This window comes from Beta vulgaris, chromosome 6, assembly GCF_026745355.1.
Source record: "Beta vulgaris subsp. vulgaris cultivar EL10 chromosome 6, EL10.2, whole genome shotgun sequence".
Taxonomy (NCBI): domain Eukaryota; kingdom Viridiplantae; phylum Streptophyta; class Magnoliopsida; order Caryophyllales; family Amaranthaceae; genus Beta; species Beta vulgaris.
The window spans coordinates 16,236,150-16,262,073 of NC_079207.1; the positions used below are offsets into that span (position 1 = coordinate 16,236,150).

The 25,924-nt window shown below is 36.0% G+C and overlaps 2 protein-coding genes and 1 pseudogene across 2 annotated transcripts; 1 reads left to right on the forward strand and 2 right to left on the reverse strand.

Moving 5' to 3' along the window:
- The window catches only part of LOC125498858 (uncharacterized), a 3,801-nt pseudogene extending 2,343 nt beyond the window's left edge, over positions 1-1,458 (reverse strand).
- Positions 1,459-1,626: 168 nt separating this feature from the next.
- Positions 1,627-1,947, forward strand: LOC104896184 (antimicrobial peptide Ar-AMP). The gene has a single exon (XM_010682902.1). It carries the CDS (start codon positions 1,627-1,629, stop codon positions 1,945-1,947), a length of 321 nt encoding a protein of 106 aa, XP_010681204.1.
- A 22,841-nt stretch (positions 1,948-24,788) lies between these two features.
- On the reverse strand, positions 24,789-25,163 carry LOC104896186 (uncharacterized). The gene has a single exon (XM_010682903.2). The coding sequence runs from the start codon at positions 25,161-25,163 to the stop codon at positions 24,789-24,791; it is 375 nt and encodes a 124-aa protein (XP_010681205.2).
- Positions 25,164-25,924: the final 761 nt, after the last annotated feature.

The following is a 25,924-nucleotide window of genomic DNA, read 5'->3' on the forward strand; positions in this document are numbered from 1 at the left end:
AATTAGATTAATAATATGAATATGATTTTCAAAATTTTTGAAAAGTTAGAGATCTAAAATTAAATTTTAATTTCGAAAATTAGGGTTTTAAAATTTCAAATTTCGGCCAATCTTTACGTTATTTAAAATTAAAAAAAATTAGGTCCACATTATTCAAAATATTTTCGGCCACTTAATTTAATTTTGGAATTTCGAAAATCATTAGGTCGAAATTAAAAAAAATCCGGCTATTACTTTTTAAAATTAAGCATATTAAATCTCTATTTAATTAATCCAATTAAATAATTCAATCCATAATTCAATTCCTCCCATTAATCAAAGTAAAATTAGCCATGAACACATCAAAATAAATCTAATTATTATGACCAAAAAACTATATGCAATAGGCTAAAACTGATACCATTGTGAGATTATAAGTACTATAAGCGAAATTTCATGAATCATATTCATAAGCACTTAAAATAGGATCTCATGCATACAATCAATGATGACATAACAGTTTAGAAATAACCTTTGATGCGTGAATTCCACAAAGCTCGTCAATATCGGAGAAAGAACCTCAGTTGTTATTCCTCTATTTGATCCACCAATCCGGATCAACACTCCATCAATGCTAGTTTGAAGGAAGAAAGACTCTTATTTTCTTGGAGTAAATATTACGTGACTTTTAGAGGTAGAGAAAAGAGGAGAGAGAAAATATTGAGAGATATTGACTTTCTTATTTTTTGATTTACTCAACTAATTATAAGAATAATTAGGTTAGGAAACCCTCCCCTTACTCCTCTTTGGCCGGCCACTCTAGAGTCCCTCTTGGGATCTAGGTCTTTCGTTTGTTGATCCAAATTGACTAATGTGTGACCTTGTAGGATCTATTCAAGTGGGCTTTGGGTTTATTAGTACTAACCCAAAGTTCTATAACATTTTCTAGCAAAACGTAAAGACAACCCAATCAAATGAACTAATTATCTCCATAATATGATCCATATTATATTTAATAATAGTATTAGAGTTGAGGACCTAATTCCTTCACATATAGCCTTATTTCAAGCGTCAATGTGAGAGTAGTGATTCATCATCTTCTTTGTGTCGCGACCCTGAGCATGGTGAGCTCAGAATATGTTTGTTTGGGACAAAAAAAAAAATCAATACTATTACTCAAAACCCTGATTTATTGGAATCCATAAATAAGATTCAAAGCTCCCAGCCTCCTACCATCAAACTCCCACCATCAAACTCCCACCCGCCTATAGTGTGGCCATTCACATCAATGCCACACACGAGGGTCGAGATCAGGTGACAATAGCTAGAATATGTCAAAAGAGCATACGTTCATCATAAGTTGTACAATAAAACAAAGATTAGCAGTACACTAGTAAACAAAACAACCCCTGGTTTCATGCTACTACTTTGAGCAACCAAACATTCCTTACCATTAGCGCCAGCACCGAGCAGAGCCATTACACTACTGGCATGGCTAATGCCAACTCTTCCCTCTATTCGGTTTACACTTCACACCATCTCTTTTCGACACGTTTCATCTCACATTGAATCCCCCCATTGATCTCTATATATTAGAGACATACAGCATCTGATCTCTTATAAATTTTCCCATAAAAAAAGACAGAGATGATGATGAAGACCAAGGAGATTGTTGCAGTACTTATGGTGCTGCTGATGATCGTTTCGATGGGGAAATCATCAACAGCCTTTCGTTGCGGGAGAATGGCGCACAACAGCAGTTGTCCAGATGGATTGTGCTGCAACACGTCTGGTTACTGCGGCAGAACTACTGAGTTCTGTGGTAAGGATCATTGTCAGAGCCAATGTATACTTTACGACGCGCCTGAACAGGCTCAAGCTCATCCATCTTCAGGCGTTGAAGCAATCAGAACTCGCAAAATACCTACTGATCATAAAGTTGCTGCTGCTGCTGCTGTGGTTCCTTGAACAACAAAACTAATCTGCTACTATACATTAGTATTAATGAATAATTATATCTAGTATTATTAGTTTCTCCTACTAATTAGTACTATTAAGTAGTGAGTTATGATTTCTGTTTGGCTTATGACGCTTCTTCTGTTGGATAAATAAATGTAGTTTTATGCATTCACTGCATCTAAGCTCTACAATTTGTCTTCTTATTCTATGAAGAACTAATATTGATGGACGTCAAATGATTTATAACATAGTACATACATATATATAAGACAATTTACTGGGTGTAATGCGAGTTTTACTAAGGCAAAAGAAAAGGGAGATATGAATCAAATTTAGTACACACCTAACCAAACATCAATTGGGAGTGAGCACACGGTACGCTATAACTATCACACATTACACTACACTATAAATGACACACACCCGGTAAAATGGACTATAAAAGCTATCTAAGCGATCACCCAAACAAAGATTGGTGCGGGGTCACAAAAGTATCAAGAGAACAGGTTAAGCAAGCTCATGATCTAGCGATCTCATAGCACAAAATTGGATTTATGTTCTTTGATTTTTAATTCAGCACGATTTCTTCACGTCAAAAAGAAATGATTTCCCCAAAAACTTTTTTGTAGCCTCTAACTACGGCTCTAGAATATATCTTTGGCCAAATGATCGATAATGACTCAATAGTCAATTACTCACCGTCTCACATCTATTAATCAACAAAATTGCATTATATAATCCAAGTTTTGCAGGGGATAGGACTAGAGCCCAAAAGAACTACTTGTCACATAACTTCAAAGTTATTTTTTGTCTTTCTAATTAACCATAAGAGTTTAAGATGTCTTTGCAAATAATTACATAATATCTTAGATTTTTACTTACCACGTTTACAAAAATGTGGCGGAGTCGAACCTTTTTAGATCAATCCTACTGCTAAAATTTGGGAATTGGGTTTCACCTTAATGATGCATTTTAAAAAGATTAGCAAATTCAATTTTACTGTACGTGCACGTTAACTTAGTGTGGTTAGGAGGGGTAGGGTATTATATATAGTAGGGACAGATAATTGAACGACAAGGAAATATTCTACTCCGCCAACTTGTAGATATTGTACCTAATCAAATTCGATAGTGGATTAAGGTCCAATTAAGGAGTGAAATTGATTGAATAACGTAGGAGTATATAATATATAATCCTATTCTGCCAAACTTTTTTTTTAAAGGATATTCTGCCAAACTTTTAGATATTCTACTTAATTAAATATAATCCCAACAAGTCAAACTCAGAAGACCGTACCCCTGAAATGAACTTGGCTAGTTATTTCACCCAGCCACCCAGCCGATCAACTCTAAATTTTCACCCAACTTATATCTTCTTTTTCTTTTTTCCAAATCTGTCGGTGAAGATGACATCAACACTTAGTTGAAGATAGTGAGCGCCAAATAGAGACAGAAAGATCGACATTTGAAAAGAGTGGATGACATATGGTTGAGATTTTAGTGAAATTATACCATTATATGTAGGACAAAAAGATTTAAACATGTATGCACCGTTTACTTTATTTTCAATCCATATCTGAAAAATAAGCTCAAATAAGTTTAAATAAGGTTTCATGAGGATTAATGATAAGTTCAGTTCAACCAAAATAAAGTATGACACTCTCACAAAAAGAAAGTTAAAGTTCTAGATAAAGTCTAATAAGGACTAATAATATCTGCTCAAAAAAAAAAATAATAAGGACTAATAATAAATTCAGCTCAACAAAAATAAGGCCCGATATTGTCACAGAAAGAAAGTTAAAGTTCTAGATAAGATCTAATAAGTACTAAGAAAGTCTAATACGTTTAGATAGATTAGATAAGCGAAATACTTAATTTAATACAAGCCCATAATTTTCGAAAACAAGGTATTTAGGTATTCCTTCTCATATAAAAATGTTGCAAGCTATAGTCACATGATATTATATGTGAGAGGAAACATAGTGTGCTCGAAAACACCTACTGTTGGAACTAAAGCTGGAAAAATGGGAAAAATGTTGGCGCCCGATGCCACCGGGCGGTGGCGCCTGATCGAGAGTGCTTCTCGTGAGGTCTATGTCGTTCTCGAGCCTGATGAGGCGACCTCTATGAGGTTTTGGAGATATTGTCTCGGGCCCGATCAGTCGGATTTTTGTTTTTTTCCTTGGATTCCTCATAACATCCTTTTAATTGTGTGATTTAAGTATGGTTTTCATCCTTATAATGGTGACTTATTGTATTCAATTATTCCTCTTGATGATGGAAGGTTTTTAATCCTTCACTATCATGAGTTTAATAGAATTGATTAAGATCATTGGATTTCTTAGAGTCCTTTGATTTCTTTGGGATGTCACTTTTCCTCCTCTAATACTATTAAAATTCTTGATTTTTCTGATTTTGGAATATACAACTTACTCTGTCTTCTTCTTCTTTTTTCTCTCTTTTGGGTATAAGTTCTAGTTACTCCATCTCACATGCAAGAATATAATTATTTGTTGAGAGTCGTGTGAACCTTAGTGTAGGAATTGTGCCTTGAATATCGTCAAAAGGGGGTTGTCGCAGGCCCGTCCGATCGGGTCGAGCAGGGTCGTCTGGCCGGGCGGAGTCGATGGTCTCAACAGGGACCTAAAAGCTGGCTGCCCGATTGGCTTAGGTGTGGTCACCAAATCACGACTGGGTGGCCGGCGCTTGATCGGGCCCGACACAAACTTGGTTTGGAAGATTATGGTCGCCTAACCAGATCAGGCAGTGGGTTTTTTTTTGACGTGGGGGAGATTTTCTAACCGGCTTATAATATGTTATTTGACCTAATTGATTTTAAGTTGTCATTAGTGTATTATACACATATGTAATATGCAATTTCTCAAGATCAATAAAACTATTCTTTCTCTTTGTCCTTGGACTTAACCAACATACCATTGGTGAAACTCGTAAATCTGTGTGTTTTTTTTTTTGCTTTTTTGCATTCATTATTTGTTCTTTCTCACATCAGTTATAACAAATTGGTATGAGAGCCAGGTTTTTGATCTAAGAGAGAAAGATGTATGGGATGAATGTGAAAATCGATGAATTTATAAGGAGAAACAGTTTCAGTTTGTGGCAAATCAAGATGCGAGCTAAACTGAAGCAACAAGGGTTGTAGGCACCATTGGCAAAGAAGTTATTGGATTCAGTTACCGGTGACATGGTCGTTATGGAGAGAAGGCACATTCAACGATTATGTTTTGTCTTGTTGACGATATAATCACTGAAGTCGCGGAAGAGGAAATCGCGCCTGGTATGTGGTGGAAATTGGAGAGTTTGTATATGACAAAATCTCTAACTAACAAGTTTTTTGAAGCAACGTCTGTTCAGTATGCGCATGAATGAAGGTAAACCTCTTAGAGATCACCTTGATCAATTAAATACAATTTTGTTTGAATTGCGTAATATTGATTTGAAGGTGGAGGATGTGATGTCGCTTTAATTCTGCTTGTGTCTTTACCATTGTCATATGATAATTTTGTACAATCTTTTATTGTTGGTAAATATTTTGTGTCCCTAGAAGAGGTTAGATCATATCTTCATATTAGAAAATTGCGTCATAAGAGATTTGGTAGTACATGTACAAATAATCAGGCTTTTTGATTAGTGGTCAGTAGTAGTAAGGGATATGGAAATTCTAGGAAAAAGAATGTAAGGAAATTTGGAAATTCCAAAGGGGGTGCTAAACTTAATGGTATTTGTAATTACTATAAGGATAAGGGGCATTGGAAGAAGGAATGTCTTACGAAATAGCATCAAGAAAATAAATTTGAGTCTAGTTCTACTGATGTTGCAGCGAAAAATTCGAATTCTGAGGATGATCTGGCTTTACCTGCTAATTAACAAAAGTGTGGGTTCTTGATTCTGGAGCGTCGTATCATATGAGTCATATCAAGATTCAGACACATAAAGGTACATTTTGCACTTTGAATAATGTTAGACATGTTCCACAGATGATAATCAAAGATCTGATTTCACTTAGTCTGTTAGATAGTAATGGGTTCAGTTTTAGAGGTGGGGGTGGAGTTGTGTATGACTTCAAGGGTTCAAAGGATATGTTGAAGGGGTCAAGTGTGGTACTTTGTATATTCTGTAAGGTTCTACTCTCTAAGGTTCAGCTGTTGTTGCTTCATGTGAAATTCAGAAGGAGTATATGACTAAGCTATGGCACATTAGACTTGGGCATATGAGTTACAGTGGAATGCAAATCCTCTCCCAGGAAGATCTTTAAGGTGGTCACAAGGTCACAAACCTTGAGTTCTGTGAGCACTGAGTCTTTGGGAAACTACATCATAGCAAGTTTCCTAAGGGCATTCATAGAATAAAAGGTATTATGGATTACATCCACTCTGATTGTTGTGGTCCTTCGCGTGTGGAATCTTTGGGAGGTCACATGTATTTTGTATCCTTCATTGATGATTTTTCAATAATGACTTGGTTGATTATTATGAAGTCAAAAGGTGAAGCTTTCAAAAATTTCAAGCCGTGGAAGGCATTAATGGAAAATCAAACTGGGAAAAAAATCAAAAGGCTACGAACTGATAATGGTCTGGAGTTTTGTTTGTCTAAGTTCGATGAGTTTTGTAAGAATGAAGGGATTGCTAGGCATCAGGCTGTCAGGGATACACCACAGCAGAATGCGTAGTTAAACGAATGAATCAGACACTTCTAGAAGGTTTTGGGGAGAAGTAGTTAGTACAACGTGCTATCTGATCAACCGTGGGCCTTACTCTAGGATCAACCTTAAAGCACCATATGAGGTGTGGTCAGGTAAGCCTACAGATTACTCGAATATGCGATCTTTTTGGTTGTAGTGTTTACTATCATGTAAATGAGGGTAAAATGGAGCCGAGAGGCAAAAAGGGAGTGTTTGTAGGATATGGAGATGGGGTGAAAGGTTACAGAATTCTGTCCCCATCAGAGAGTAGGGTTATACTTAGTCGAAATGTAGTCTTTGATGAAATTTATATGGTTAATCCTGCTGTGAATTCTAATGTCGCAACAGAGATTGTTAGTGTTGAAGTGTAGATGGAGCAGCAAGTCACTCCTAATAAGAGTGATGGAACACATGAAGAAAATCAACACATAAACTATGAAGCATCAAATTCTTCAATACCAAATGAAGAGGCGCCTAGCCTTTCTCGGGAACGTCCTATGAGGACGAATTTCGGAAAACCCCCAAACATGTATGTTTTTGAAGATATAGTGGTTTATGCATTGCAGGTTGCTGAGGAGGTGGATGTTATGGGCCATCTACCTACAAGGAGGCAGTTACATGTACGGAGTCTAACCATTAACTTGCTGTAATGGGAGATGAGATGGAGTCAGTTTACAAAAATGAGACTTGGGAGCTTATGCCTAGACATATGCAAAGGGGGTCAAGTATAATCCTCGACTGGTTGCAAGAGAGTTCATACAAAAGGAGGGAATAGACTAAAATGAAATTTTTGTCACCTGTAGTCATACATACTTCTATCAGGATGCTACTATTAATTGTTGCACATCAGGATTTTGAGTTCGAGCAGCTAGATATTAAAACGACTTTTCTTCATGGAGAGTTGGAGGAGGAGATATACATGGCTCAGCCAGATTGCTTCCAGGTTTCGGGAAAAAGAGAACTATGTTTGCAAGTTGAAGAAGTCCTTATGTGGGCTAAAGCAGTCTCCGAGGCAATGGTATAAGAGGTTTGATAGCTACATGATGGAGTTAGGCTACAATAGGAGTTTATATGATTGTTGTGTGTATCACAGCAAACTAACAGATGGATCTTTCATTTACTTAATTCTGTATGTAGATGATATGTTAATAGCAGCAAGGAACAACTCGAATGTTCAGAAGTTCATGGAGCTTATCTGTGTTCGAATGATTTGGGTGCGGCTCGAAAAATTTCGAGTATGGAGATTTATAGGGAAAAGGCACAAAAGAAGCTTTTATTGTCACATAAAGGCTATATTGAGAAGATTTTGTCAAGGTTTGACCCGTCAACAGCTAAGCCTACAGATACTCCAAGTGCGCCAAATAATAATTTGTCAGTTGCTTTCGCGCCTAAGTCTGCTGAGGAGAAGGCAGACATGACTCGGGTTCATACTGCTAGTGTAGTAGGGAGCTTGATGGATGCTATGATTTGCACTAAGCCGGATCTTGCACATGTAGTTAGTGTTTTTAGTAGCTTCATGGGTGATCCTGGTAAGGAGCATTCGCAGGCAGTCAAGTTGATCTTTTGGTATCTTAGAGGTACGTCAGATGTTGCTCTTATTTATGGAGGTGATGTGGCATGTTTAGTTACAGGTTTATGTGATTATGATTATGCTAGGAATGCTGATTGTGGACAGTATGAGATGTATGACTGGTTATGTGTTCACTCTTGGTAAATCTATTATGAGTTGGAAAGGTACTTTGCAACCTACATTGACTTTGTCTACTACTGAAACAGAGTATATGGTTTTGACGGAATCAGATTAGGAGGAAATTTGGTTAAAGGGTTTAGTCAGTGACTTAGGTCTACATCATGACAACTTGAGTGCGATATGCTTGGCCAAGGATCAAGTTCATCATGAGAGGACTAAACATATTGATGTCAGGTATCATTTTATAAAAAGTGAGACAAGAATTAAGGTGAAGAAGGTAGGTACAACTGATAATCCTGCTGAAATGTTCACCAAGCCGGTTCCACAGAGTAAGTTTTAACATTATTGTTTGGACTTGCTCAATGTTCGAGGTTGTTAATTGCCCTTTGGGGGCAAGTCTTGGTCCTTAGAGAATAATCTGGTGTCCTTAAGGAACAAATTTGGTATGTTTGTCTTTCAAGACAAATTTGGTTGCAGGGAGAATCTAGACGTTGTGATCAATGCATCTGGTTATGTGCTTTGTTGAGCGGAGTCGATGGTCTCAGTAGGGGCCTAAAAGCAGGTCGCCCGATTGGCTCAGACGTGACAAGCGCCCAATCGGGCCCGAGAAAAATTAGGTTTGGAAGATTATGGCCGCCAGATCAGGCACATGTCGCCCGACTCGATCGGGAAGTGGGGTTTTTTGACGTTGGGTGATTTTCAAGCCGGGATATAATATGTTATTTAACCTAATTATTTTTAAGTCATCATTAGTGTATTATACACATATATAATATGGAATTACTCAAGATTAATAAAACTATTCTCTCTGTCTGCCCGTGGACGTATCTAATACACTACTGGTGAACCACGTAAATCTGTGTTTTTTTTATGGCTTTTCAGCATTTAATATTTGGTATTTCTCATATCCGTTATAACACTTAGGGAATGAATTAATCAATAATTAAAATTGTGCAACCCAATTGCACCAAATCTCATTTTCAAGGCATTAATTTGTTTACCACGGCACAACAAATTCTTGATATTTACTTTCTTATTGTTCTACATTTAGCCTTAAAATTATATATTTGCAACACCTAGAAGATTGCCTGTGGTTAGTGAGTGACGTATCCTACTTCCAGTCCACGAGCTAGGCGACATTATTGATTCAAGAATGAGTTAGAATTTTATGTATAGAGAGCCACAATTTAGCCCAATATATAGATGGAAACTAATATCCAAAAAAAAATCAAATTAAGCCAGCTAATATCCGCTTAAAGTGTATGCATATATTCTTTGATCTCCATACTAAAAATTATATGATACTCGCTTAGTTCTTGTTATGTTTCCACTTTTAATTTTCACATTTAATTAACGCACAATTTTGACTATTAATATATTTATATATTTATTTATTAAAATTATAGAAAATTTCATATTATGAAATTAAACATTAACACAAATCCAATATATTTTACATAATAGTAACAATTTTAATTAAATTTGTCAATAAAAAAATTGATCAAAATGAGATATGTGAAATATGCATAAAATTAAAAAACAACAGCTAAAAAACTCGTTAAAAACACAATGAATATCATTACATATAATATGCACAAGTCAAAAGAAAACAACTAAAACAATAGAAAGTCAAATATGTGATTTACTTTTGGTGTAAGTCATGGAGTATACTTCAACGATATTAGGGGCAATCTCCTTCGGGGTATTAAAGTCAACTTAATGGATAGACCCATCTCAACTTTGATTGCTCTATTTGCAAGAATAAGGAATCGAATCCTTTCGAATCCTTTCGATTCCTTATTCGATTCCTTATTCTTGATTACGAATACACGAAACTTTTCTCTCTCCCCTCTCTTCTCCCTACTTTCAAAAACCCTAGCCTCCATTGTTGATTTTTAAAGGTGCTTCCATCGGTTTTTACCGTTGGAAAGCCCCCACCTTTGTTTTTTTATTTGTTTTTAGGTTTCCAATAACGATTTCTCCCTCGAAAGAAAGGGTTTTCGATCTCCTTCGTAAGAAAAGGTTTTTCGATCTCCTTCGAAAGACAAGGTTTTTCGACCTCCTTCGAAAGACAGGGTTTTTCGAATACGGTTATAATCCGGGATACTACAGGTTATAATCCGGGATACTAGATCTAATGGATTGCCGTGAAATTATTTTGTTGGTGAAGAATTATGCGGGATCACAAAGGTTATCAATTTTTCGAATACGGTCAGGGTCAGACGAATCCGACGGAAATCATCCTCACGACTACAAGGGATCGTTAGATTGTCTCTCCAACAAGGCTGTATTTTCCAGCGACATAAGCGGGAGATGTTCCACATTGCAAGATTTGTTTGACGATCGTAGTTTTTATGAAGGAAATTTTTGTTTGATTCAACTTATGTATTTGTTTGATTCGATTGCTTATGTAGATGTCGTATGACTTTTTATTAATGAATTAATTTTACTATTCAAAAAAAAAAAGGAATCGGATCCTTGGTCACTTGTTTAAAGGATGAGAGCATTTATCACTCCCACAAACCAACTTTAGTTCAAATATGTGATTTATAGATCAAGATTGTCCATTGTAAAGCATGTTACTAATATTATTCAAAATGTTGCGACTATTTTGAAACCGAAAATACATGTACAATTTACTTGGAGAGAAGGGAGAGATCTGAAGTCGAAGGGGAAGTAAATTGAAGGCAAACTCAAGTACTCAACAGAAACCTCATTATTTGTAAACTTCATTCGATCAGAACCAAATACATTATTGGCGGTCCACGAGGAGTATAAAACTTACAGTACAAACTACAAACACAATAATAACAATAATAGCTATAGGCCTAACATTAATAATAACAACAATATCAATAATAACAACAATAATAATAACGGGAACATAGAACTTAGAAGTAAGTATTTCAATAGGGGCTTTCCCCGACAATATTTCCAGGTGGATTATAAAAACAAACAGTCAAAAACGACCCATTCTTAACACAGCTAGTTTGTGAACACCCCAACTCCATCGACTTCCGCCATACCACCTGCGTGTAGACCCCACACTGTTGGTTCCCTACACACGAATTACTCGTATGGTTGTAATACTTCTTTTCTGCCACCCATGCATTCACCGCCGTTTTTGGGCTCACCGCTGCACCTTGGGCCCACAGTTGGTTAGTCCCATACTTGATCTTGCTGCTACTCATGTCCGCAAACTCGCAGTTCTTCTTCACCCTCTGATACATCACTAAACGGGCCGTCGCGTTTGCTAGATGTGGGCTCCATTTCAGTGGGCCCACACCTACTTCGGCCCGGGCCTGGTTGTGTGTTTCTAAGAACTCTTGGGCTGGGCCTGATAATGGTGGAGATGGTGATGGTGATGGTTGTGGTGGTGCTTGACCGTGGACCGAGGAGAGGAGTAAGAGAGAAAGCAGAGTAAGGAGTAGAAGATGGGCCATTATAAATTTATTGGAGTAGATGGTTGAAAGGAAGGGGTTGCAAAGAAAATCTAAGACCAATTGTGGTACATTAATAACATTGGGCCGAGTGTATTTACGGTGTTGTCCTTGGTTTAGTCGTTGAATGTGGCTTGTAAGTTAGGGGTAGTTTTGTACTTGTACATAATGGAACTGATGACTGATGAAGATTGGTGTATTGGTCATTGAAGAAATTTCACGTGGAGGCTCAAGATTTGTGTCTACCATCACGTGCATGCAACTTAGTTTAAGCTCGTCAATGCTTTCCGAGCATTATTTTTACATTTCAGTTTTTTGACCATATATTCTTGGCAATTTTTTTATACCATATACCCTTTTGACTTTTAAAATTCACCATATACTCCCAGTTTTTTAAAAATACATTTACTTACCTTTAATGACTAACAATATTAGCCTTTCGTTAGTTATTAAGTATTAACCCCTCATCTCTCCTCTAACCCTAACTAACCTAAACCTAACCCCTAATCTAATACCGTAACCCTAACCACCCTACCACCATCCCTCCCCACCGCACCCCTTCCCTCACCACCCTTGCAGCTAGGCCTGGCAATTTCTGTCAGCAGGACGTGTTTGTGTTTGGTTTCGTGTCGATTTCGGGTTGGCTCCCAAATGTATCAAAATTGATGTAAAAAGTAGAATAGTTGCATAATATGATAAATGTAACTAATCGGGTTGAGTTCGTGTCATTTGTGTTCGTGTCGGGTTCTTGTTTCTCTCATTAACTTTAGGTCGGGTTCGTGTCGTGTTATAAGGTCGTGCTATGGATTGCCAGCCCTACTTGCAACCCCTCTTTCTCCCACCCTCGAAGCCCCCCTTTCCCCCTCCCCCGTAGCCACCCCCCGAAGTCCCTTCTTCCCCCACCCCGAAGCCCCCTTTCCGGGCATCCCCGCAACCCCTTCCCCTCCCCGAAGCTGTGCAACTCCTATCCCCCTCCCACGCATCCCCGCAACGCCCCCTCCTTGAAGCTTCACGACCCCCCATCCCCCTCCCCGAAGACCCGCATATTTTTTGCACCCAGATTTTTCAAGCCCATATTTGAAGACACAAAGGATGTGGGGAGGAGGGTTGCGGGGATGCATGGGAGGAGGAGGGGAGGGGCTGCAGGGATGCGTGGGAGGGGGCTTCAGGGGTGGTGGAGATAGTGGGGGGAAGGGGGAAGGGGGAAGGGGGAAGGGGTGGGGGAGGGTGGTGGTTGGGTGGTTAGGGTTAGGGTATTAGATCAGAGGTTTTGGGTTAGGGTTTGATCACTTAGGTTTAGGTTAGTTAATTAAGGTTAGGGGGAATTAGGGCCTAATAACTAACGGGATTCCAAAAACCGTTAGTCATAACTCATAAGGGTATGGTTATATATCTTTTTTTTGTAAAGTGGAGGGTATATGGTGAATTTGGAAACTTACGAGGGTATATATTGCAAAAAAAATTGTCAGGGGTATATGGTGAAAAAACTATTTACTTTTTGGTGATTGATGGATATACTAAATAGTAGATTAGTAAGGGCTCAATTTTTTTGAATTAACAAGAACAAGGGGTGATAAAGCACTAGTAGTTAGTGGTCAAAAAGCCATTAATATAGACCAAAATGCAAAAAAGAAAATTGTTGAAGGATATATCAATGATGTATCAGTATAGGCAATTGAAGTACGCTTTTAACATTGAAAAATAAAAAAGGTACATTTATCTGTTCACCTTCTGATACTTGTTTTTTATAAATAAACCCATGTTCATGTGTTCAAAATACTTGTTTTTATACTTTAACCCATGTTTGTGTGATAATCTTACGTTTTGTCAAAAAGTATAACTGTAATCTCTGAAAAAACTAAGTTGCATCGATTAATGTTATTCGTCAGCTTTTTTCCCTAGAAAAGTACAATTTATAAGAATCGTTGTATGTATGTTTAAAACATTTGTTCTTTAAATATTAATTCATGTTTATGTGTTTAAGACCCTTGTTATTTATACATCAACCCATGTTTGGATGGTATTCTTACTTTTTTTCAAAAAGTACAGTTGTAATCTCTGAAAAAGTAAAAGTTGCATCGATTAGCGTGATTCGTCAGCTTTTTTCCCCAGAAAAATACAATTTATAAGAATCGCCCTTGTTTGTGCGTTTAAGACACTTGTTTGTTATAAATCAACCACAGCTTGTTTGTTTGAGACGCCTGTTATTTATAAATCAACCCATGTTTATGTGTGTAAAATCATATTTGTTTCAAAAAGTACATCTATAATCTCTAAAAATAAGTAAATAATGAGCTTTCTATTAAACCATCCAAGAATTTTGTTTTTTTTTTTTTTTTGCAGATTGATCCTTATTGAGGCCAAATGGCCACTAACTGTTAGTGTTATGACTGGTCTTACAAAAATATTTTCAACTACAAGTTAATATTAAGCAATCCAACTTTGAGGGCATTTTATAAAAACGATTCAGATTAACCATTAACATGTTGAAAAGGTTAAGAAAAGTAAAATAACCACAATTTGTACTAAAACGAAATCCAACAACGTACTAAAAACTTATTACAATGACCACAATTTGTAAGTAAAATAAATAATAACCCCGAAATCAACAAAAAAAAATATTTTTTGGTAAGTAAGTAAGATTTCGTATTAATCGCAACATTATACAACCTAAAGCAATGAACGAGATTGCTAAGAATACCCAAACAACCACACTATACATCACATTACAATGCATCTAGTCAATGAGTATCTCCTTCTTTCATTCTTCTAGGCAGCCTATGTTTAACTCTTTGCTTCACTATGTATTTGACATCATGTACAACTCTATTAACATTATTAATTTGCATGTTCCAAAGGGCATTATTCCTCTCCTGGCCTGCCAAACTTTTTACAGGAGTGCAATTAAGCTTGGATACATAACGCTTTTCTAAAATCTGCTCCCTCTGAAGTCTTCTCTTAATCCAACTAAGAAACTGGAGATAATTCTTCGAAATAGCCCTGATGCCCATCCAGTTCTTTATCATCTGTAAGCATTGACTACTGAAAGGACACTCAAAGAAAATTTTTAGGACAAATACCAATGTTATGCAGTCTGTCACATGTCTGTAGCCTCTGAAGAACTGTCAACCAAGTGAAGAAACTATGTTTGGGAATATTGTAGTTATCCCACACAATCTTACACCAATCATTCCTGATCCCCAAATTCTTCATTTTTTATAAACACCAGCAATGTTATAGGTTGGTTTAGTTAGCCAGCTACCTCAAAATTTTCTTGTAATCTCATCTTTTGCCTTGCAAATTTATTAAATAACCCAACTAGTAGATTGAGGGGGAGAGTAATTGTGCCATGGCCGATCCTTGATGTACATGATATGAACCCACTTCACTTAAAGATTATCTGCCTTCATAGAAATGTTCCAAGCATGGTTCCCAATTATGGTTGAATTCGAAGGCATTAATGATCTAAACTCAAGGTCTCCATGAATTTTGGTAAATAAATAATATCTCAATTTACATATCGTGGCCTGAAACTAATACAAGTCCCTGTCCAAAAAAAGCTCTACAAATTGCATTTACCTGCTTGATTATCAGTTTAGGAATTAAACATATTTGAGCCTAATATACAGTAATGCTCAACAATACAGAGTTCACAAGTTGTCCCCTTCCTACAGATGAAATATTCCTTGTACTCCAAATTCTGATCCTCCTCACCATTTTTTCCATCAACTTTTCACACTCATAAGCAGATAATTTCGTGGTGCTTATTCGAACACCTAAGTATCTGAAGGGCAATAAACCATGAATGCATATCTAGAGTTGTCTACAATTCTTTGACCCTCCTAAGCATTCATCTCACAGCTATAAAAGGCAGTTTAAGATTTATTAGCTACCAAACTAGAAGACTTAGCAAAAAGCTCTATCCCTTGAAGAAGCATAGTGACTGATCTATAGTCTCTTGTACTGAAAAGAATTAAATCATCTACAAAGCACATATGATTAATTCTCAAAGGCTGACACCTTGGATAAACCAAAACCAGGTTGTTTACCTACATAGAGCATAATTCTTAATAAATATTCCATGATCTAAACAAATAAGAGGGGAGACATGGGATCCCCTTGTCTGTGCCCCCTCTTAGACTTGAAAAAACATGTAGGAACCTCATTCAACATCAAATATAATGAAGTGCTGGTTACACAAATCATAATCAGCGTCAAAAACCTCCTAAGAAACCTCAAGGAAATAAACATCTCCTCTAAAAATTCCCAACAAACTGTGTCATAGGCCTTTTGCCGGTCTATATTAATCAAACAACATTTTGTCTCTCACTCCTCTTATACATTCTCACAATATCTTGACAGAGCATAATACTGTGAAGAATACTCCTATTAAAGACAAATGCACATTGAGTTTGAGAAACTAAGCTTGGCAGAATGAATCTAAGTTTATTGCGGATCAATTTGGTAATGCATTTATAAAGCACTTAACATGTAATAGGTCTAAAGTCACTTAAATTAGAAGGACTTTTGACCTTGGGAATGAGTGTGACATATGTCACATTAACAACTTTTAGCCATTGCCCTGTTGTGAAAAAAATCAACATTTTAGTTGTAACTTCTTCCCCAATGATCCCCCAGCTTCCTCAAAAAAGTAGTTGTCGTATCCGTCCTTACTCGGAGCTTTATCATTAAGAATAATACGCATAACAGCCTTCACATCCTCAGCGTTAAAATTACACTCCAGTAATCTCTGTTGCTCATCAGTCAAAACCATTCCTTCAGCAATGATTGTGGGCTTAACTTCACATCTCTCCCCTATACTGGTACCTAATGACCCTTGATAAAAGGTAACAAAGGATGCATTCACACCACCATCATCACTAACCCAATTCCCCTGACCATCTTGGATAGCATAAACTTTATTCTCACATCTTCAAGCTTTAGCGGATTGGTGAAAGAGCTTAATTAGTATTATAATCTCCATCAGTAATTATTTGTCTTTTGCTTTTTGTCTTTAGAAGCTCAAATAAATCTCTTGAGATTTCGTATACTTTATGGTGGCTTCTTTTTCAGCAAGAGCAAGTTTTCTTTGTCTAGTCCTAGCATGAACTTGTTTCGGGCCTTTAACATTCTCTGATAAGCCTGATGGGCAGCAACGTGAACATCTGAGAATCCTTTTTTATTCAACTATTTAAGCTCACCTTTCAACACTTTCAATTTCTGAGTTACCTTATACATCACACAACCAGTTATCTGTTGTTGCCAGACCCTTCACACTGTATCCAAGAACTCAGGAGCTTGCACCCACATGTTAAAGAACTTAAAGGTTTTCCTCCCTTCATGAACTTTATGCATACTAATCACCCCTGGGCAGTGATCATAATCACCCTCTGGAAGGTAAGTAACCACAACTGAATCAAAAGAATTTCTCCAGTCTTCATTTGCAATGACTCGATTAATCTTAGAAAAACCTCTTTGCTCCCTTTCTTGTTTATTCGATTAAGTGAAGAATCTCCCAGCTTGCTTTATATCTGCCATTCCACATTCTTCCACACACTCCTTAAAATCTGCCACTTCCTCAAAGTCTCACTGGAGAACCTACTCTTTCATCCAAATTTAACGCTACATTAAAGTCACCCATTATCACCCATGGGATGTTTTTTTTAACCTAAGTGAGAGAATTCCACAAAGCAACCCTTTCATTCCTATCATTAGAACGATACACAAAATCGCACAAAAAAGGAGGAATAGGCCTTTTGGGTTCAATTCTACAATGACCAATTCAACAGACACGGTAAAGGAACTAGGAAACCAAATAATTATAATTTCTCCCATTATCAACTATACAACTGTTAGTTGTAAAGCACCAGCCAGGACAAATTTGTTAGAAAAGATCTCTCATTTTGGACATCTTTACGCAGCTTAGTTTCCATAAGGCTAAAAAGAGAAGTTTTATGAGATGATATGAATTGTCTCACATCCAGTAACTTATTTCTCCTGTTTAGCCCTCTGAAATTCCAAATTAATATGTTATCCATGACCCTCAGGGGCCTTTAACCCTTGTATCTCCTCCCTTTCAGTTGCTACATCATAAAATAATTCTTCAGTACTGGAATTTGTCGAGGCATCATACATGTTAGCCACTAGAGTATGGATATCCTTCTAACCAGCTTGTGACTTGGTCTTATATGATGCCTCCCTCTCTAGATCAATAGTATGTGTTTCAATAGCAACTCCAGTACCTTCACTCACTGGATCAGTAGCATGTGTTTCAGGAAGCCTCCTCATTACATGGACATTTTTAACCATCCACACCTTTTTCACTTGTTTCACCCTTGTTTCCTAACACATTCACTCTGTGAATGTCCATACCCTGAACATTATTTACAAACAATAGGCCTCCAAGCATAATGCGCTTTTTGATCCACAACCATGCCTTTTTCATTCTTGAATTGCACACGATCAGGAAACTGTTGATCAACTTCGACCTCTACTAAAACTCTTGCAAACATCAAATTATTCCTATGAAGAGTATCATTATCAACCTACAAATATTTGCCAAATAACCCCCACAATCTTACATAAAATCTTCTCCCCCAATACTTCAAATCCAACCCAGAAGTTCAACCCATATAGAAACTTTTCCCACCTTCTTATTTTTTCATTCCATATCTGGCTGCCAAGCTTGTAAATTTAAAGGTTTCCCGTCAAAGAAATGGAACTCCTCAGCAAAAATGCATTCCTTTGATTCAACTTTTGACAATCTAATCAAGAAGATGTCATTAACAATTGCAGTAATCTTATCCAGTCTCATTCTTCCTCAAAAACGCCTAAAAAAACTCTCAAGAACATGTATGTAGTGGGGGATAAGCCCCAAGAACATGACTGATAATAGAGTTCTCCTAATAATTATCAAAAAAAAAAAAAAAATAGAGTTCTCCCAATAACATATCTCATCTTGAATATCATCCCATTCTATTTCAGGCATGTCATCATTCTTCGCATCACACCCATTATTATTCAAGTGTAATTCATTTATACATTGATTAACATGCTCATTATTGTCATTACAATGGAATTCATCATTCATTTCAACATCTTTAATAACCCACGAAACCCTCTTATTACATTCAACATTCCATTCCTCCATTAAAACAGGTCTTGCAGATTTCTACCCAGAATTCAACTCATTTATTACAACAGATTGTGCAGATTTTGACCCACTATTTATCACAATCAACCATTTTGAAAACAATTGCATCTTTGCTGATTGTTTTTTCAATTCAATTAAAGAAGAATTGGGCGAAAGAATCTCACCTTCATCTTCACATTCTGGAATTTCAAGAATTCCTACGCCAAGAACTTTATCCATTGATCGAGTGTTCTTGATGTTAGATGATGATGGTCCCACCTTCTTCTTCCCCTTGCTCAAACCCTTTGAATTTTTCGACCCACGAGGTCTGCCCATGGCTACCAGCACTACACTAGAAAACCCGCATAGAGAGAATTTTCAAAGGTTCTATTTGCTTTTAATTTTCCCTTAAGTTGATGACAATTGTATTTCCTCATCAACAAAAATATTAGAACCCTAAAAAACATAATTCAAATAAAATTCTAGGAAAAGGAAGTAAAATCAATTAAGAACCTGGAGAGAACAAAGGAAGACTTCCTTGTTAGAAAAATCTTGCGATATGGCAGCAGATTGATTACGTTGAAGCCATGCCGAAAGCCAAGCTACATCCGATCCATAACGGTGGTTGGAGGGTTAATCCAAATAAAATTGACGAACTTTGTGTTCTACAATATTAAATTGCATTTCAAGTTTCAACAATAATGTAATGATGGAAATGTCATTATAGAAGAAAGATGGGAGTAAGTTGGAGAATTGAGGAGGGCGAAAGGGGAGGAGGTGGGGCAAGGACTAACATGGCAGGGGATGTGGTTCTCGGGGTGAGTGAGGTGATTTCAAGGGTGGGAGATGGAGTGGCAGCTAGGGGGATGGGGTGTCGGGGGACAATAAAGGTGGTTTTGAAGGTATTAGGGAGCGAGTAAAAGAGAAAGGAGAGGGTGGTCGTCTAATGGAGGGAGTGGATCGAAGGCAAGGGAGAGGATTTCGAGGGGGAGAGAAGGTGGTTTCGAGGTTCTAGGAGAGGCTTTACCTATTGTAGCAAGATATTAACCTGCTGCAACCGCTTTTATAAAACACTCCCAAAATTAGGACTTCTCAATATCAATTAATGTTCGAATTTTTTATTATCGGGGGGAATAGTTGAGACTTTTGTTTTAAATTTTTCCTTTTTTTGAAAGTTAATATGAATATTTCTTGTAAGTGGGAAAAAAATTAGGGGATTCCACTTTATAAGAGGAAGGAATTGAACTACTGTCTCATGAGTGGAAGGAAGGCCCCAACCAATAAGCCTATCCTAGGTTCAATTATTATGAATGAAGCCCCTGCGTAATGAACATCAACAATAATGGAAAAGGTCTAACTGATCCCATTAAAATGGGATTAATCAATCCGAATATGAATTGAATCAGTTAAGGGCGGAATGGTCGAGGAAGGTTGACCAGTTCACCGCCGGATCAGTTAACACTTAACTGGTCCAATTTGGTTCTAAATCTGATCAACTAGGTAAGTGCACTGATTCGATTTTTAGTTCTAGCGAATCGATTAAGCATGTATTGATTTTTTTGGCTGAAAATGTATAGAAGAGAGGAATTACACAACATTTCAACTCAATTCCATTTCAATCCTCGCAAACATTTCAACTCAAAAAAAAAGAGATACTAACAGCAATAAAATGGGTGAAAGAGTGGATGGAAAATTGACAACAATTAAAGGAAAATTTACATAATAAACAAGAATCAAAATAATATAAATATGAAAAATCAGTAAAAGTAACAGTGAATTACAAACATTCGAACTCAATTTTTCCCATAAATTAATGAAATCACAAAAATAAATTACAAAAATCAACAAGTGAAAGTCAACAATAACAAAAGGAAATGAAATTAAAAAATGAAAAAAAAAACTCAAACACTAGATCAAACCATTGTGAAGATGAAGTTTTATGAGAAAATATCAAATACGAGATGCAATAACTGATTAGGTGGACCTAAAAACTATATCAGTTATTTTATCCCTTTATTTGCGAGCACAAAAATACTCATGACTTAACAAATTCGATTTTGGGAGAACTGGATGAGTTATTTTGTGTTATTCAACATTTTTTCCACTAGTGAAAATTTAATTTTATTAAATTTTAATATAATAACAAATTGAATAGATATAATATGCAAAAATATTAGTTTTTTTCAACTGTGAAATTAAAAGATGATTATATAGCTACAATGGATAACAAAAATTATTCAAAAAAAAAAAATTTCAAGTCTAACCACAAATAATATTTTTTAAACAATATTAACCAAACAATATCTAAGAATTAATCAATTAATTGTATATTGTACTAAATGAAAATCTAACAAGATATAAGTTTTTTGTTCATTAGATCAATTATACTCCTCCTGTTTTTTTATCTTTCTCACTTGAAATCTTAACAATATTCATACTTAGAGAGAATCGTCTTAATTTTTTTCAATTTATAAAAAAAACATATAGTCATGTAGGGTCTTGTTTGATTCGTCACAATTATTACATTATTAATATTCAATCGTTATAATTTTTACTAATATATAATGAAAGATATTTAAGTTCAAAGCGGTGTATTGGGGGGACGCGCATAGGAAAGTGAGAATGATAAAAAAAAAACAAGAGTACTATTTAACTATCATTGAAGAACATATATATTGTAAATATATTTTGACTCTTTTATCTACACAAAGAAGAAATTATTTAAAATACACATCTACCATTTTTATTGTTGATGAGCCCCCATTTTAGATCGATCATAGAGTGAATTTGGTTAATTATGTGAGAAACAATTTAAATAAAATAGCAAAATTGACATCTATTACTACTATTTGTTTAGGATATGACTAGCTGCATATGCACGTGATGCGTGTCTCGACAATCTTATGTAGTTATATATAAATGGGCATGTTTTTTTTTTTATCTAAAATTATCTTGATAGTGATGTAAATTATTGAGGTTCTTTTGTAGATGCTATTATCTTTTTAAATTAAAGGTGAATGATTTTTAACTGTTTCAATACTGTCACTGTTAAATTTGGTAGATGATTTAATATTTTCTTTTTAGCAACTTTAGTATAATTCTTTAACAATTATAGATGTTAATAAATCATATTGTTTGAACTTTGTAAATATGAAATATTATGTTATCACGATATGTTGCTAACTTTTTTTGGTTGAAGATTGTAATTGATTTCGTGAATAATTGATTATGTCAATCTACTTTGTTATTAATGGTATTGCATATTCCATTTTTGACCTACTCATATGGCAAGTTTCATTGATTCTCATTTTTTAATTTTTTATAAAAAGAAAACATTATTTTAAATTATTAAAGGGTATTTTAGTCACTTCAAAAGAGGACACCACACCTCCTCCCTTGGCTTATATAATAGAGATTTATTACTGATGATATGGATTAACTGTTTGTTGCATTTAGATAAAAAGTAATAAGAAGTGGGTTTGGACTTTAGATTATTGGTTAAGTCAATTATTTCCTAGCATGAGGTCATGATTTTCAATCTTGATTACACCAACTAGTATTTTTTTCGACGGGAGTTGCATTACAGGGGAGGAGAGTGTCATATCAACATTAGCATGTATTTGTACATATATTTTAAAAAATTAGTAAGAATAAATTTTCTGGACTATCTCGTACAAGACTATCAGTCAATTAAAGATCTATTATAAATCAGATACCTTCTCTCTTCCCTCTCTTCTTTAAGTCTTAAACAAATGATTGAGGTAGGAGTTGAATCCTAAACTTAGGAAAATTAGGAAAGCTTAACCCCAATTCTTAGCGCGTATTTGTACATACTTTTTAGCATTAATGTAATTGTATAAATTTAAATCAAATACTATATGTCTTTAAACTGACTATAGTATTCAAGAAACATCTAATGAGTATTTTTGGACCAATATACATCAGTCTACTACACTACTACAGGATAGTGTATAAATTATAATGTGCAAAATCCCGGTAGCTCAAGAGAAAGCAGTCAAGGCACGAACGGCAGCCGGCAGGTTCCATGCTTCACGACTCACGAGTTCACGTAATTAAAATGCAAGGTGTCGTTGACTAATATAGTACAATTGAAGGCAGAATGTACACGTGACTGGATTTCACAACTTGTGCTACTATGGTAAACATGCCAACTAATTTAGGTTGGGTTCCCACTTCCCACAGCTCCAAGTTATTTATTTTATGTTTATTGTACTTCTACTTATTTACGTTTGTTTTCATCTATTCTTTTTAATTAAAAATAGAAGAATTATGGGGTTCAATTGCATAGAGACTCGCCTAGACGGTAGCTATTAGTTTAAACAAGCTAAGGACACTAACATTCTACATGTTTATTTACGTCTTTATAGTGTTAGATTTATTACAAATGTATCCCAGACAAAAAATTAGCTAATTATACAACTCTGTAAATCTACTTCTTAAAAGGAGTTGTTATAAAAGAATTCTGCATTTTCATTTTATTGTTTTATTAAGAATTGTGTCGAGTTCGTAGATAGTTTTGTATTTTTCCGCATAAGTAAGAAAAAAAAAGTAGAGAAAATCATGGGGACTATGGGTCCGTTTGGTTGGAAATATTTTAGGCTTGGAAACGGATTGATGTAACACACTCCCTTATTTTATGTTTGGTTGGGTTATCCACTTTTTTCACTCCCTTACTAGCCCAATTTTGATTCCCCCATCTTGAAACCCTCCTCACACCAGAGGAAACAAAAAGTAAGGGAGTCATTAGACCAATGATTTCATTCCTACATCAAAACAAACAAGTGTGTAAACTAACACATTCCATTTCCATTCCATCCTTTCATCCCATTCCATTCCCTTTCCATTCCTTATTTTGAACCAAACGACCCCTATGTATCTAAAAGGAAATGGAACAATGTTTAGAAGCAGAGAGAGTGATGAGGAGCTAGCTCATGTGGTAGAGCACTCCCTTCTGATATTTGAAGTCAGAAGTTCGATCCTTACCCCCAGCATTATGCTGGGATATTTCCTTAACATGCTTTACGTATTACTTTCCTTCATTTAATAGCTCTGACTCCACATCATTTCCCTAAACTTAAACGTTGATTACTAGTTTTGAAGTCCTGACCTCAAACTTATCCATTATACCAAAATTATCCACGGGTGAGTATGTCTGTATGTGACATTCTAATCAAGGGAACATATAGAAAAAGAATTCAACCAAATATTCATAATTTCATTTTACAACTTTGCTACTTGAACTAGGCGGGCCAAGTTGGCTGGATGGGATTTTGTGGACCCAGGCCAGGATTATTAAACTATGGTCCAGTTCACCCTCAAACCAGGTTGAAGCCTGGCTTAAGCAGGTCTTTGACAGGCCACGCTTGATGGACCTTGATGGGATGAGCTTGGCCTACTGGCCACCTCCATAGTACTATACAATATACACGCAATGATGCAACTGAAAAACCAATCTAATCCAATTTGTACGGATAAAGAAGCTTGCCTGAATCGAATCCAAGAATGAGCCTTTTCTTTTTTTTTATATATCCATGAGCCACGAAGGCAGTACAAAGTACAAAGAATAGGAGGGGGATTCGAACTTGTGACCTAGAGTTCACAGCACCTCAATCGTAACCACTAAGCCAAGACATCCTTGGTAATGAGCTCTTTTCTTTGAACTTGTTAGTGTATGTTGTCATGCTGTGTATCTAACTTATCATGACTTAATTGCAAAAATGTTAATGAACATTGGAAAATAGAGGATATGCAAAGATAAATGTCAACTAGTATATACTATACATTAGCATCATACATCCTAATTAATCTAAATGTAGCCGTTCAATTAAGCTCTGACTACTACTACAAAAAATAATTAAGAGAAAAGTAATCAAACAACAGCATAATGCCTAAAAGACAACTGAACATCATCAATAGAAATATTAGAACTAGCCTTAATAGCAAGCTCACACAAATCTTCAAGCGATAAGGGCTTGTTTGCCTTAGACTTAGGCAATAGAAAATAAAAATGACCCGGTTGAAGCTCTTCGGGTTCGGGCACTTTTGTCGGGAAGGAATCGATAAACATGGAGTCGGAGCAACAAAGGAAGCAACCCGGGTTACAAGACAATATCTGCTCTGCACAAATGGGTGGACTAAACTCTTTCACTCGACCATCCATATGAATCACCTTAACAACTTTTAACGTTGGTTTCTTGCCTGATTTTTTCCCTAAGTTTTTCTGAGATGATGCACACCCACCCATTCTAAAATGTGAGGAAAACAATGAGTGTCTTTTGGAAGTTATGAAATTTGTAAATAAAAACTTGTGGATAGGAATATAATATAAGTGAAGAATATATGATCTGGTAGGTTGAATCTAGAGTCGGTTCTTAAGGACAGTTGCTAAGAAAAAAAATATATAAGTGAAGAAGAATAAACTAGTGTATAGTGGAGTGGTTGCTAGTAAAATAATGGTGTACAAGATTGGTGTTTACTCAATCGCTTTAAGTTGCATCATGGTGCATGTGTCTTCTTCCCTCGATAAATATTACCAGTTTTTGGCAGAAATGGTCGAATTGACAGGCTGACTCACCTTATACCTATTTACTAGATAGATTTGGTATCTGGGTCGGGTTATCTGGTCAATGACCCAATATTGGTTGACCCAATTTAAGTCCATTTTATAATTATAGATCTACCCTATTGCGTGTTCTGCTTCAGGAAATAGGAGCATTGCTGTGACTGAGCTAGCTTGTGACTATCTGCTATAAATATCCCTCATTGTATGCAAAGGGATGGGCTGGATAGCGGTGGGGGCAGGTCAAGTAGGAGACCCATCCCATTCCCGTCCAACTGTGACGGGGATGGGAATTAAAATTGGCGCAATGAATGGTGCGTTGAGCGGGTGTGGATTTTATGCAATATAAAAAAATCATAGCATTATAATGTATAATGTATTTGAATGTGGTGACTTCTCAATTTTAATATTTCTTTTACTATATTATATTGTGAAGTAGACAATTG

What these genes read in the sequence shown, in the direction of transcription:
- LOC104896186 (XM_010682903.2), bottom strand. Translation starts at nt 25,163, where the DNA reads ATGGGTGGGTGTGCATCATCTCAGAAAAACTTAGGGAAAAAATCAGGC.
- LOC104896184 (XM_010682902.1), top strand. Translation starts at nt 1,627, where the DNA reads ATGATGATGAAGACCAAGGAGATTGTTGCAGTACTTATGGTGCTGCTG.